The 13,664-nt window shown below is 40.2% G+C and overlaps 2 protein-coding genes across 2 annotated transcripts; both read right to left on the bottom strand.

Annotated features, from left to right (window-relative positions):
• Positions 1–780: 780 nt before the first annotated feature.
• LOC111205715 lies at positions 781–1,434 on the bottom strand. Its single transcript, XM_022701882.2, has one exon. It carries the CDS (start codon positions 1,432–1,434, stop codon positions 781–783), a length of 654 nt encoding a protein of 217 aa, XP_022557603.2.
• Positions 1,435–10,603: 9,169 nt separating this feature from the next.
• Positions 10,604–12,010, bottom strand: LOC125585981. Its single transcript, XM_048755730.1, has 3 exons — positions 11,843–12,010; positions 11,047–11,295; positions 10,604–10,933 (listed from the first exon to the last, which is right to left on the bottom strand). Exons 1-3 carry the CDS (start codon positions 12,008–12,010, stop codon positions 10,604–10,606), a joined length of 747 nt encoding a protein of 248 aa, XP_048611687.1.
• Between the last annotated feature and the right edge of the window lie 1,654 nt (positions 12,011–13,664).

Here is a 13,664-nt window from a genome sequence, read left to right as displayed (position 1 = left end):
AAGGAAGCTGAGTTTATTAATTAGAGTTCCTAATACTGATCCTTGGACAATTTTGGGTCAGGTAAATTTAGGTCACTCTCATTCATCTCGTATCATTTGATTTCGTGTCCTTCTTTGTTTCTTTTCTGTAGAGTTTTTGGTGGTTTCTGTGCAGGTACATCGCCTCAAGCCAACCAATTGGCAAAGCCTGCACAGCAGATGATGAGTATGAAGCCGGTTATCCTCCTGATGGAAGAGATTCTCTCAAGACATTCAGATTGTTCGTGATTACTTACCTGTCTCTGTTGGAGAGAGATCATGGGATCCTATTTTAGCTCCTGGATCAGCAACGCGTATTAGTCCGCTCTTCTTAAGTGCTGTGAGATTAGTTGAATAGTGTGCAGTCCTGGGTGCAAACTTTTGGCTCTGATATTTTGGTATATGGCCAGACAGTAAGATTCATATATTTAATACTATAACATGTTTTGAATCTCCAAGATTCACAACAATACTAGGCCTTCAAACTCACCAACTTTGCCATAACAATCTTTTTTTGTATCATTAACACCAAGACAGATCCTCTGCTTTCGCCTAAACGTGGTACTAATTTTTTGGAATTGAAATTGTAAACTAAGAACAAACGGAAAGTAAAAGGATAAACAGAAAATTGAATATGCATTAATATTTTAAACTAGAGAAAGTTTTTCACAGATGCAGTTACAAATCAAAGCATAAAAAGAAAACTAAAACGATAACTACATAGAGTCAGTCCCTTGCTGCTGCCAGATGAGTTTCAAATCTTCACTTGCTCTCTTGAGTTGAAGGCCCTTCTCCTAGGATCAATTTCTGCCACAACCAAAACTCTTGTGAATGCTGTCGGAGGGAAGTGTCGCCATCTGGAGAAGAGAGCAAAACCTTATATCCACGGCTGGCCATGAAACTCAAAGAAGTGTCAAACTTCTTATCACCAGATATGAGGAGAAGATAACAAGGAGGTGGATGATTGAAATTAAGAATCATCATCTCCCGTGCTAAAATCGCATGTCTCGTATATTCATCATCCTCTTCATGGTTGCAACGTGGAAAACTTTTCCGACAGGCGTCGCAAGTTACTTCTCTTGATGGAACGTTGAAAGTTTTAACACGGTCATCCTTGTCGAGAATCTGGTACCTAGCTTCAGCGTCTGCTTCGTTGATGTCTAACATGTAGAGATCACCAGAAGCCACCACGGTGTTGATGGTCAGAGCAGGATCAAGCGTCTGTAATCCTTGTTGGATTTTAGTAAACAGAGTTGACATGTCGTATCCAGAGGGAATCGGGGCGTTGTTCCAATCCCATATGACATGTACATTTTTAGATTTAAGTCTAAGTGTTGCCTCGTCATCATCATGAGCTTTAGGTTTAGGTTTCATCTCAAAACGCGGAAGGGGATCACCGTTAAATTTGGTAGCCATGATGGATGATGAAAGACAAATCGAATTTTGGGAGAGGCAAGAAGAAGATCCACAAAAGTGTTTAGGGCTCAAGAACTTTTTATCACACAATCTTTTATTGGAAGAATGTGGAGCACACCTCTCTATTTATAAACACACTTGAGATTTCAAGCTTCCAATTTCTTTTTTGAAAAGAAAAGGAAATTAACATATATATTTTTGACTTATTCTTGGTTCACCCCCTAGAGGGTGAATCTCTAGGTTCACCAACCAATAGGATTGTGTTATTTCATATTCGATATTTTTTAAAAAAAGAAATAAAATATTGTCAAATTATATTATCTTTTTAAAATTAAAAGGTAAAAAATTAAAAAGAAAAAATAGTAGTAATTACAAAAAAAAAAAAATTTAACGTCATCAGCAAAACATTAAACCCTAAATCCTAATCGCTAAACCTTAGATCCTAAACCCTAAACCCTTGGGTAAACCCTAAAACTCTAGGATAAATCTTAAACTCTATGATAAATCTTAAACTCTAAATCAAAATCAATAAATACTAAAACACTCAAGAGTTTAGGGTTTAGGATTTAGGGTTTAGAGTTTTAGGGTTTAGTGTTTTTATTTAGAGTTTAGGATTTACCCAAGGGTTTAAGGTTTACCCAAGGGTTTAGGGTTTAGGATTTAGGGTTTAGGGATTAGGATTTAGGGTTTAGTGTTTGCTGACGACGTTAAAAAGATTTTTTTAATTTTTTTTTGTAGCTAATATTTTTTTCACTTTTTTATTTTTAAAACATAATATAACTTGATAATATTTTGTTTCCATTTTTAAAAGATATCGAATTTGAAATAATGAAATGCTATTGGCTCATAGTAGGGGGGTTAACCCAAGAATAACTCTATATTTTTTGTCTGCTAAAAGGAAACTTAGTATACGTTTCCTTTATCAGATAATCGACGGAGAAAAGGAAACTTAACACATATTTCCAATTTCCTTTCATAGATGTTGTGTTCCTCTAGTAACCAACGAAGAACAAAACAAAAATAATTCCTTCTCTCCTTCTCACGAGAAAACAATTTGATACGATGAATCACTGCTTTTCACTTTATCGACGTTGAATCACTTATAGCCGTGATCCTCGTCCTTATCTTTGCAGTGCGTCGTCACGAACACCAAACCAGAAACTGTTATTCTCTCTCTCACCTCCTTTTCACTGAGAACTCTCATCGACTCGTGTCTCCTACAAGTCTGTTAAGTGATTTTCATAAATTATATTTCATTTCGTGTTTTAAAATCCTTATACATTATTATATGAAGCCGAACTTTTCCTGTTTTGGTGCATTGCTTGCTTCTGTTGGAGCCGAACTTTTCGGATTTTTAGCCAGCCCCTTCTGATACTGTTAGGTAAAATACGCAAGGGTGAAACTATTATGTCCAAAAATTTAAAAGTGTAATGAAGATGCAAGTGGAGTTTATAGATGTCAACAGTCTTATGTAACTACTAGACGACGAAGTCACTGATGCTGGATGCATTAGTGGTTAATACAAGAGGCATGCAAAGTGGTAGGGACCATGTGGATGCAAGATGCTGTAGCTGGAGAAGGATAAACTTGAGGGTTTATATCTTGGTGAAGTCGCTGAAGTAGTTTCTGATGCAGTGTGTGTCAAAGAGTGCACCAGAAGACATGCGGAGTGGTGGAGACCATGTGGATACAAGATGATGAGCTGGTGTGGGATAAACTTGAGGAGCAAGTTTATACCGTGGAGCAAGGTCAAGAGATAAACTTGGAGAGCAAATTTATGCCTTGAGGAATAAGTACAATCAAGAAAAAGAAAGTGTAGTTATTGATATGGAAGTTGTCCATATTCGTGTTCCTTGGACAAAGGGGTTTTGGGAACGTGGGATCACTATAAAATAACTATGGAGTCGTTTGTATTCCATAAGACACTGGAGTTATTATTATAGAGGAAGGGTGTTCTTGGATCGTGATGAAGCAGACGCTTAAGTACCGACGATGGAGAGACATGTTTGGGTATATTAGAAATCTGTCAGTAGCAGCTGTTAGGGTGTTAATAGGCTGTTGAAAGCCGATAAGCAAGTCTTGTACTAGATTGTTTAGGTGATTTCTAATAAAGAAATAGTTGTTTGCTTGTATCATATACTGTTTCTTTGATTTATCTTCTACAGTACTATTGTGGTGTCATCTTTGCACTAACAATTAGTATTAGAGAGGGGCACCTAAGTTATCAGTGTTATCCTGAAGGTGAAGATGGATACGCTTTTCTATGCAGAAGACAATCATGTTGGATGATAGCCACAATATGGTCATTGGAAGGCCCGCATGAAGCTGTTGGTTCGAGGAATCAATGAGGGTGCGTGGACAGCTGTAAAGACTAGGTGGGAGGAGCCTACTAGTTACACAGAGGGGAAGAAGCCCAAGCCGAATGAGCCAAGACAAGGAGTTGAATCAAGCAGGGGGAGAAGTAGTGACGTTTGGTCCAAGGAGTGCATATCTCGTGGGGGAGAAGAGCATGGTGATGGACGTCCTGCTGTAGATGGTGCATATCTCGGGGGGGGGGGGGGGGGAGAAAAGCATATCTATGTATGAAGATGAAGATAATGCAAGTCTCGTGGGGGAGATTGGCATATCGAGTGTGAAAGTTTCCAGGTGAAGAAACGTGGTTGTTGAACCAAAAATGTATTGTGCTTGATTGGCACACAAAGCTAAAAGGGGGAGATTTAAAATGCAAGTGGATCTTGTAGATGTCAATAGTCTTCCGTAACTAACTAGGCGACGAAGTCACTGATGTTAGATGCATTAGCCGTTAATATAGGCGGCATGCAGAGTGGTAGGGACCATGTGGATTGAAATGGACTTTTCAAGGGTCCAATAATCAAATCATTATAGTAATTGAGATGTCAATCCATTTCTAAGTATTTTGATGCAAAGAGAATGCAGGTTCAAACTTAATCTAAGTGCAATCAAGTGATAGGGTGATTCAATCAAACTAACAAGGTTCTAGCACTACTAACTAGCAACTTTCAATCAAATACATAAAGAAGGACACATGGGTATAGGAATTTGATGTCAAATGATTAAGATTCAATCTAAAATGGCAAGGTTTCAATCAACACATTTTCCTAAGTCTAGATAACAATTCTAAGCAAGTTCTTTATCAAGATAAATACTCATTTGCTCTCATTGATCAAACATCAAATACCTTTGGTTTGTGTCAATCAAGCAATCATTAAGAACATATCATATAACTATCAAAGTTCCCCTAACATCAAATGTCTTTGGTAGGGTAAGTTAAGAGCATGTTGAGTTGGCTCAGACATTCAATCAAACTAACAAGGTTCTAACACTACTAACTAGCAACTTTCAATCAAATACATAAAGGAGGACACATGGGTATAGGAATTTGATGTCAAATGATTAAGATTCAAATGGTAAGGTTTCAATCAACACATTTTCCTAAGTCTAGATAACAATTTTAAGCAAGTTCTTTATCAAGATAAATGCTCATTTTCTCTCATTGATCAAACATCAAATATCTTTGGTTTGTGTCAATCAAGCAATCATTAAGAACATATCATATAACTATCAAAACTCCCCTAAGATCAAATGTCTTTGGTAGGGTAAGTTAAGAGCATGTTGAGTTGGCTCAGACATTTCATCGAACACCTTTCAGGCAATGAAATGTCTAGGTTTCTAATCTGAAATGACCAACTCTAGATTAGCATTAAGATCACTCAATCAAGCAAGAAAACATATTAATCTATTCTAAACATTCTAGATCATCACTTAATCATCCTAATCCATGAATCCAAAGATGACTGCTCACTAATCTTCATGATAAACCCAAGAATCAATGATGATTTGGTGTTAATCATGATAAGTGATCAATATAACTAAGCAATCACAAAAGATAATGATCAATATTAGATCTTTCACCTAAAAGTTCTTTTTTTTATTAGATAGAAAATAAGATAAGTCCCAACTTTGGGATAATAAGGGTATTTATACAATCCCTAGAAAACCTAATGGTTTCCATTAAAAATTCTAAAAAGCCCTTAAAAATGTCTAAATTCGACTAAGGAAAAGTCGCGACTCGGGTAAAGTTCATCGGCCCCAACCCGCGTCGCTTTAACCCGCGTCGGATCGTCGTCGAGCGTCTCTGTCATGCGCGCGGGTAAGCTACCCCGCGTGCTCCACCCTGCTCGGATTGTCGTCGAGGCTTCTCCCTCGTGCGCACGGGTCCACGATCCCGCGTCCTCGACCTCGCGTCCTCGACCTCGCGCCGGCTCGCTTTCTCGGTTAGGCTACGCGGGTAGGCGATCCCGTGGTCTCGACCCCGCGTCGGCTTGCTCAAACTCGACCAACGTTCACTTTCCATCTCTTCTTGAACCACAAATCTTCTAAACACCCCCAAATCGCTCCATAGGACACTCCAATACCTGATAAAGACATATGAATGCAATATGGGTCCTAAAGATGCTTAATTTCTAATATATATGATCAATATGTACAAAATTGATGGTTAAAACAATGCAAATATGCAAGATGTCAACTCCCCCAAACTTGTTCTTTACTTGTCCTCAAGTGAACTTGCAAGAACTCATAAGGGAGAGAGGTTTGAAGGTGGGAACTCATAGCCAAAAGAAACACTTCCTAGCACTCAACATAACATCCTAAAGAAACATAGCAAATAGCATGAGCAACTCTCTTATTATACTCTAGCTTCTCTAGGCCTATCCATACTCTTATGCCTCTACACAAGTTGCAATACTCATCAACTAACAAGTTCCTTCAACCAGCTCTTACATTGATTCACACACACACACACACAAGGTGAATTCTCACAAATGGGCACATGATCTCAATCATTTGGCTAGGTAAGCAATTGTCTAATATGAATGAAGAGAAGGATTCAAATATTTTTATTTCAAGGTGGTTATCATTCAAAAACAAGGAGCTTGATCATTATGTAAAATTTATCTAAGACTAGAAGCAATTCATGCATACATAGATCAATTCTCATCATTCTACCATTTTCCTAAGTGATTACAAGTTATACCCTTTTCATCTCCATCTTAAAGCCAAAATAACACCCACTCACATCACTCACCCAATGAACAACTCTCTTTTTTCTTTTGACTCAACCAACTAGAGACTTTAATTTTTTTTTTACAACACTTAGCTCTAACTCTTTCTCATTTCCCTCCCTACCTTCTCTTTGATTCTCTTTTTTTTTTTATTAGGGGGAAAGTCCTTTGCACATAATCTAGAGCTTCATACTTTTCTTTTGTCCCTAGAGTTTTTTTTTTAATATGACACTCTTTTGTTCATCTTTCTCATCTTTCTCACTCCCAAAACCCAAGATATTAACATTTAGAACACACAAACCCCTCTCACTATCCCCAAATGCTAGCTCATTTTGCTAGCAAAAGATGAGAACAAATCTATGTCGCCTCCAATACTCTCAAGATTTTTCACATGACAAGCTATCAAAAGAGGCCTCACTCATGCAATTCAATGCTTGGTCTCAAAGAATGGCTAGGGTTGTAGGGTATGGAGTGTCATTTGGGTTAACAAAGATTGGTATAATGGAATAAGATAACCCAAATGTATATGAGATCCATGATCAAGTATGCAAGTGCCCATATGCAAGAGAAATTAAGTTCATTCAAGCCAAGTTCAGATTGAAGCTGATCTTAAGAACAATGCCAATATCAAGCAAGCAAACAAGTTTCAAGAAGAGTTTTCAAGGCTCGAAGCATGCAAAGTTTTCAAGAGATGCTTAAGCTACTTGATATGTTTAACTAGGGTGTAACTTTGAGTTCTAGACAAGAGTTCTTTACAAGACATTTTAAATCATTGCTCCCTATGCAAGTGAATCCAACCTATATGCTCTAGACTCAATCCTAAAAGTGTAAGTGATGCAACTACATGCTTCTTTTTATGTTTTTCAAATTTTTCAATTTTTTTTTTGTTTTTCTATGCATATATGTATGTACAATGCAATGCATGAGACTCAAATCATCAAAGAAAACATGATCAAATACTTGGTACCTCCCCCAAACTTAATTCACACAGTCTCTGTGTTAGGAAGTTGAAGGAGATACCGAAAAGAGTAATAAATGCAAAGAAAAACTGGTATATACAATGGAAGGGTGGTGGAGTACCTCTCTATGGAGCGTGGGAAGAGGTCGTTGCCTCATCCTTGGTGTCAGCCTCCTCATCTGTTGAGGCAAGGGATGGAGATTTTTTTTCTGAATCGGAGGGTAGAGCTGGTGGGTTTCTCTTCCGGCGGAGCAGCTGTTTCTTGGTGGCGGGAAAACTGAGTGCCAAAGGGCCAATTGAGGGCTGAGGCTGGGGGGGGGGGGTAGGGAAGTCAAAGTCTGACGTTGAACATCCTGCTACAGATCCTCTAGTCAATATATCAGCCACCTTCTTCATGAACTGAGCTGAAGCTTCTGCTTGCCTCTTCACAGTCTTACTCAACTCCTTGCACTTGTCTTTAAGCTTGAAGATAGTTCTGTTCTGAGCCTTGTTCTATTTTTGGAGTTTGCCAATATGCTCATGAGCTTGGCGAAGGGGACCATTGGCCAAAGCTCCAGGACGTTGCTCAAAGTGGTAACAAGGAGGACCATAGAGGAGCTCAGAGTTTAAACCAGAAGTATCTTCCTGGTACATACCACATTTATCCGCAGTCTTCTTCTTCTTAGGAGAGCTCATGGGGCCGAGAGGTCCATGGGGTGCAAGGAAGTGTTCTTCTCCAATGTCAAAGCTAATAGCTCCGGGCTGCTTCAAGCTTGTGAGGTTCAAGTTTGGGAGAAGCACTTCAACTTCCTTTGTAGACTGTAGGTAAGAGTAGACACAAGTTCCATCGAACCTTCCACTGAAGTACTGAGATTTCTTCAAGTAGCTTGCATCCAAGAAGGTTGGACCAGTTGCATCATCTCCCAAGGAGATATCCTTGTACCCAAGAAATGGAGTTATCAAACCACCAATTCCAATCTGAGGTTCAGAGTCACTTGTTGTCCAAGCCCACTATTTGTAGTGGATGAGGCGGTTCACAAAGAATTCCACCATTCCAAAGTTCTTGTAGAAATCAGTGCCGACAAGAGGCAACTGAGATGGTGGAGCATAATGTTGGACGGTTTGGTGAAGAAGTTGTACCTCCTCATCATTAACAGTTCATGGTTCTTTCCTTGGGAAGATGGTGTGGACAATTAACCGGTGGAGATAGCGCACTGAAGGATGGCGAATGGAGGCATTCTTGTCACGGTTTGGCTTCCGATTCTTCCCCGCCAACACCTTCCAAACCAGTCTAGAAATGCTCTCTTCCCTAGTGGCATCATAGAGGATGGGAATGTATGATTCCTCCAAATCCGTAAGACCAAGCGCTTGTCCAATCTCCTTGAAGGTCATGTAATGAACCTTCCCATGGACCTTGAACTTGATTTTTCCTCATCCTCGCCTCACATGCTTAGAGGTGTGAAAGGTGGCTTCCAATGATGCCAAGAACTGACATGAGACCTCTTCATAGGTAGGGTAAGCCACGGAGAAGAAGCTTTGCATGTTCATGTTCTCAAACATTTGCTTGATGTCTTCATCTATCTCCAACTCTCCATAATCTTGATATCCGCAAATCTAGTTGGAGGCCACAACACATCATTCTTCAAATGCCCATTGCCCATTGCCCATATAGGTCAGATTCAATTGGCTTCTTGGTTCTATCCCTTTCAGTATCAACCTTCTTCCCTTTAGACATCTTGGCTTTCTTGAGGGGAGCTTGGTCCTCTTCGATGATGTCTTCATTATCCTCCACTTGAGGAAGAGCTACCCCTTTGCCTTTTGGCTCCTTAGATCTCTTGGGAGGGGCTAACCTTCTACCACCATCATCCACTCCCTCAACAGTGGCAACTTGCTTGCCATCTCTCTTCTCTTGAACTTTTGATTTCTTTGTTGCCAAGGCTTGTTGCCTAGAAGTTCCTCCCTTTGTAGACACGGAGGTTAAAGGCTTCCCAGTTCCAGCAGTGTCTTGCTTGGGAAGCTCTTGTTTCTCAGCCTCTATCTTGTGTTGATCCTTTCTCCCCATTTGTACCTGAAAATTTCAAACCTTGGAAAAGAATAAGCAAATGGAAGAAGGAGATTTGATAATGCAAATGTGAATTCAATTCATGATCACTTAGCTTAAGCAAAACTATCACATTGCACACAAGTTATTGATACAAGACTACAAGAGAGAGACATAAGCAAAGAACAAGGCTCTTAATCAAAAATTAAGCATTAATTGAATTCTTCAATGAGAAAGTTCTCTAATCAAGCTCTCAAACATCCTAACTAACCAAGCCAAGCCAAATTCATACCCAATTATTGCAATTTTGAAAAATTCTCAAATCTCATGAACCCTAATTTTCAAAGTTCAAATTCAACTCAAATTCACCATAGAATCAACAACCCAACATGATATATAAGTTTTTTCTAGTCTATTTCACAAGAATCAAGCAAGAGAAAGATCAAATTTCAAGTTCAAATTTCTAGGGTTCATGAGGCCTACGAAGTTGATCTTTGTGCTACAATACCTTGCTTTAGATGAAAGGAAATGACGAGTTGAATCAAGAAAATAGACTACAGAGGCGAAAGCTTGGATTTAGGAAAAAGAATGGAGTGATTTGGTGGAGAATGGAGTGAGATATGAGGTGATTTGGTGTGGGAGGTTTTGATGTTTGTGAAAGAGAGATAGAGGAAACGAGAGAGAGACGCGGGTAGGGGGTGTTTTAGGGTTGAACCGGGTCGGGTTGGAGGATTTCTGGGTCGGGTCGCCGGGTTAAGGGTTAGAAACCATACCTGAGCGGGTTTGGACCCTTGTACGCGGGTAGGAGGAGACGGCTACAACCCGCGTCGTTGTCCCCGCGTCAGCTCGTCATCGAACGCTCTCGTCGTGCGAGCGGGTGAGGGAACCCGCGTGAAGCATCCTGCGTTGGAGCGTCAAGCAGCTTCAACTCGTGCGCGCGGTACAGCTCCCCGCGTCACTCACCCCGCGTGAGACCATCGTTGAAGCTCTCCTTCCGTGCGCGCGGGTAAGCTAACCCGCGTGATCTCAACCCGTTTTTTCACTCTTTTTTTTCTAATCCTTTATGTACAAGGATAGACATGAGACTTCCTCCCAAGTGAGCTTGTTTTAAGTCTCTAGCTTGACTTTGTTTTCCTTTGGGTAGGCTGAGACGGGGTCGGAGAGTGAAATCAAGATTCCTTTCTCCTCCATTGTGGTTCCCATGTAGAGCTTAACTCTTTGTCCATTGACTGTAAAGTCTCCACCATTCTTGTCCAATAACACAATTGCTCCATATGGCTTAACTTCCTTGATCTTGAAAGGACCAGACCATCTTGACTTGAGCTTCCCGGGGAACAAATTCAATCTTGAGTTGTAGAGAAGCACTTGATCTCCAGCACTGAACTCCCTCTTCAAGATCTTCTTGTCATGAAAGCCTTGGTTTTCTCCTTGTAGATCCTTGAGTTCTCAAAAGCATCCAGTCTAATCTCATCAAGCTCATTGAGTTGGAGAAGTCTCTTCTCCTTGGCATTCTTGATGTAAAAATTCAGCAACTTAACAGCCCACAATGCCTTGTACTCTAGCTCAACTGGTAGATGAAAAGCCTTCCCATACACAAGGTTGAAAGGTATGGTTCGCAAAGGAGTCTTGTAAGCTGTCCTATAAGCCCAAAGCGCATCATCAAGCTTGTCAGACCAATCTTTCCTTTTAGTTCCCACAATCTTCTCTAGGATAGATTTGATTTCCCTGTTGGAGATCTCAACTTGCCCACTTGTCTGAGGATGGTAAGGTGTTGCTACCTTATGCTTCACACCATTCTTCTTGAGAAGACTTTCAAACAACTTGTTGATGAAGTGAGAGCCTCCATCACTGATCACAACTCTTGGAACTCCAAACCTTGGAAAGATGGTGCTTTTGAACATCTTGATCACCACTCTAGAATCATTGGTGGGACTTGCTACAGCTTCCACCCATTTGGAGACATATTCAACAGCTACAAGGATGTATTTGTTACCAAAAGATGATGGGAATGGTCCCATGAAGTCAATGCCCCATACATCAAACACCTCCACTTATAGAATTGGGTTTTGAGGTATCTCATTCCTTTTGGTGATGTTCCCTCTCCTTTGGCATGAATCACACCTAGAGACAAAGTCTTGAGTGTCTTTGAACATATGAGACCACCAAAACCCAGCTTGTAATTAACACCTTTGAAACAGTCTTGAAAGTAGCAAAATAACCTCCATAGGATGATCCATGACAGTGTGTAAGGATCCCATCAACTTCTTCTTTAGCAACTACTCTTCTATAGAGTTGATCTCTACAAAGTATGTAGAGGTAGGGCTCATCCCAATAGTATCTCTTCACATCTTTGTAGAACTCCTTCTTGGCATATCGTTCAAGACCCAATGGCTCTCTCCCACAAGCTAAGTAGTTCACCAAATCAGCATACCAAGGACCTTTTTCTTCAGTTGCCTTCACCTCTTCAAGCTTCTTTCCAGTTTCACAAACTGCTACCACTGCTCTAATTGCCATGATTTGTTCTTCTGGAAGCCCTTCATCAATGGGGATTCCACACTCAATCTTCAGTCTAGACAAGTGATCAGCTACACCATTCTCAACTCCTGGCTTGTCCTTGATCTCAAGATCAAACTCTTGTAGCAGCAGGATCCCCCTCAACAATCTCGGTTTAGCATCCTTCTTGGGCAAAAGGTGTCTCAATGCAGCATGATCAGTGTAGACTATGACTTTTGACCCAACCAAATAGCTTCTGAACTTCTCAAAGGCATAGACAATGGCTAGCAACTCCTTCTCAGTTGTAGCATACTTCATTTGGGCTTCATCAAGAGTTCTACTCGCATAGTAGATCACATGGGTCTTCTTGTCTTTCTTTTGGCCAAGAACAGCTCCCACAGCATAGTCACTAGCATCACACATGATCTCAAAGGGGAGATCCCAATCTGGTGGTTGCACAATGGGGGCACTAATCAGCTTGTCCTTCAACTTCTTGAATGCTTTTAGACACTCCCAATCAAAGTTGAAAGCATCTTCCTTGCATAGAAGCTTAGTCATTGGTCTAGCTATCATGGAGAATTCTTTGATGAATCTTCTATAGAATCCAGCATGACCAAGGAAGCTTCTAATGTCTTTCACTGTCTTTGGTGGAGCTAAACCAACCTTCACCTCAATCTTGGCCTTGTCCACCTCAATCCCCTTCTCTGAAATCTTGTGTCCAAGCACAATCCCTTCCTTAACCATGAAATGACATTTCTCCCAGTTCAACACAAGGTTGGTGTCTTCACATCTCTTTAGAACCCTGCAAAGATTGGACAAACAAGCAGAAAACGAAGATCCATAGACAGAGAAGTCATCCATGAACACCTCCACAACATCCTCTATAAGACCAGAGAAGATAGACATCATGCACCTTTGGAAGGTGGCTGGAGCATTACATAGCCCAAATGGCATCCTTCGATAAGCAAAGGTACCATAAGGGCATGTGAATGTTGTCTTCTCTTGATCATTTGGATGTATGGGTATTTGGAAGAACCCTGAATACCCATCAAGAAAACAATAATAGGGATGATTTGCAAGTCTCTCTAGCATTTGATCAATGAATGGCAATGGAAAGTGATCCTTTCTAGATGTTGAGTTAAGTTTTCTATAATTTATGCACATCCTATGTCCCGTTATTGTTCTTGTTGGAATTAGTTCATTCTTAACATTTTTAACCACAGTTATTCCACCCTTCTTTGGAACAACATGCACAGGAGACACCCATTTGCTATTTGAAATAGGATAGATTACACCTGCATCTAGGAGTTTTAGAATCTCTTTCTTAACAATATCTTTCAAGTTGGGGTTCAACCTTCTTTGATGTTCTATATAAGTCATAGATTCATCCTCTAGATGTATCCTATGCATGCATAAGGAGGGTGATATCCCTTTAATATCATCTAGTGAGTAGTCTATTGCCTTTATATACTTTTTAAGTTCATTTAACAGTTTAGACAATTCATTCTCATTCAATTCACTACTCACAATGACAGGGGCTCGCGTCTGATTAGCTAGTTGGGTCTCATTAGGTCCAAGAAATGCATACCTTACACCAAGGGGAAGAGGTTTAAGCTCCACTTTTGGTGCTTTGAGTTCACTCCAATCATCTTCTTGGAGGTTCTCTTGTTTATCA

This window comes from Brassica napus, chromosome C4 (assembly GCF_020379485.1).
Source record: "Brassica napus cultivar Da-Ae chromosome C4, Da-Ae, whole genome shotgun sequence".
Lineage (NCBI taxonomy): Eukaryota > Viridiplantae > Streptophyta > Magnoliopsida > Brassicales > Brassicaceae > Brassica > Brassica napus.
Note: the sequence above shows the minus strand (reverse complement) of the source record. Positions and strands in the feature narration are given on the sequence as shown.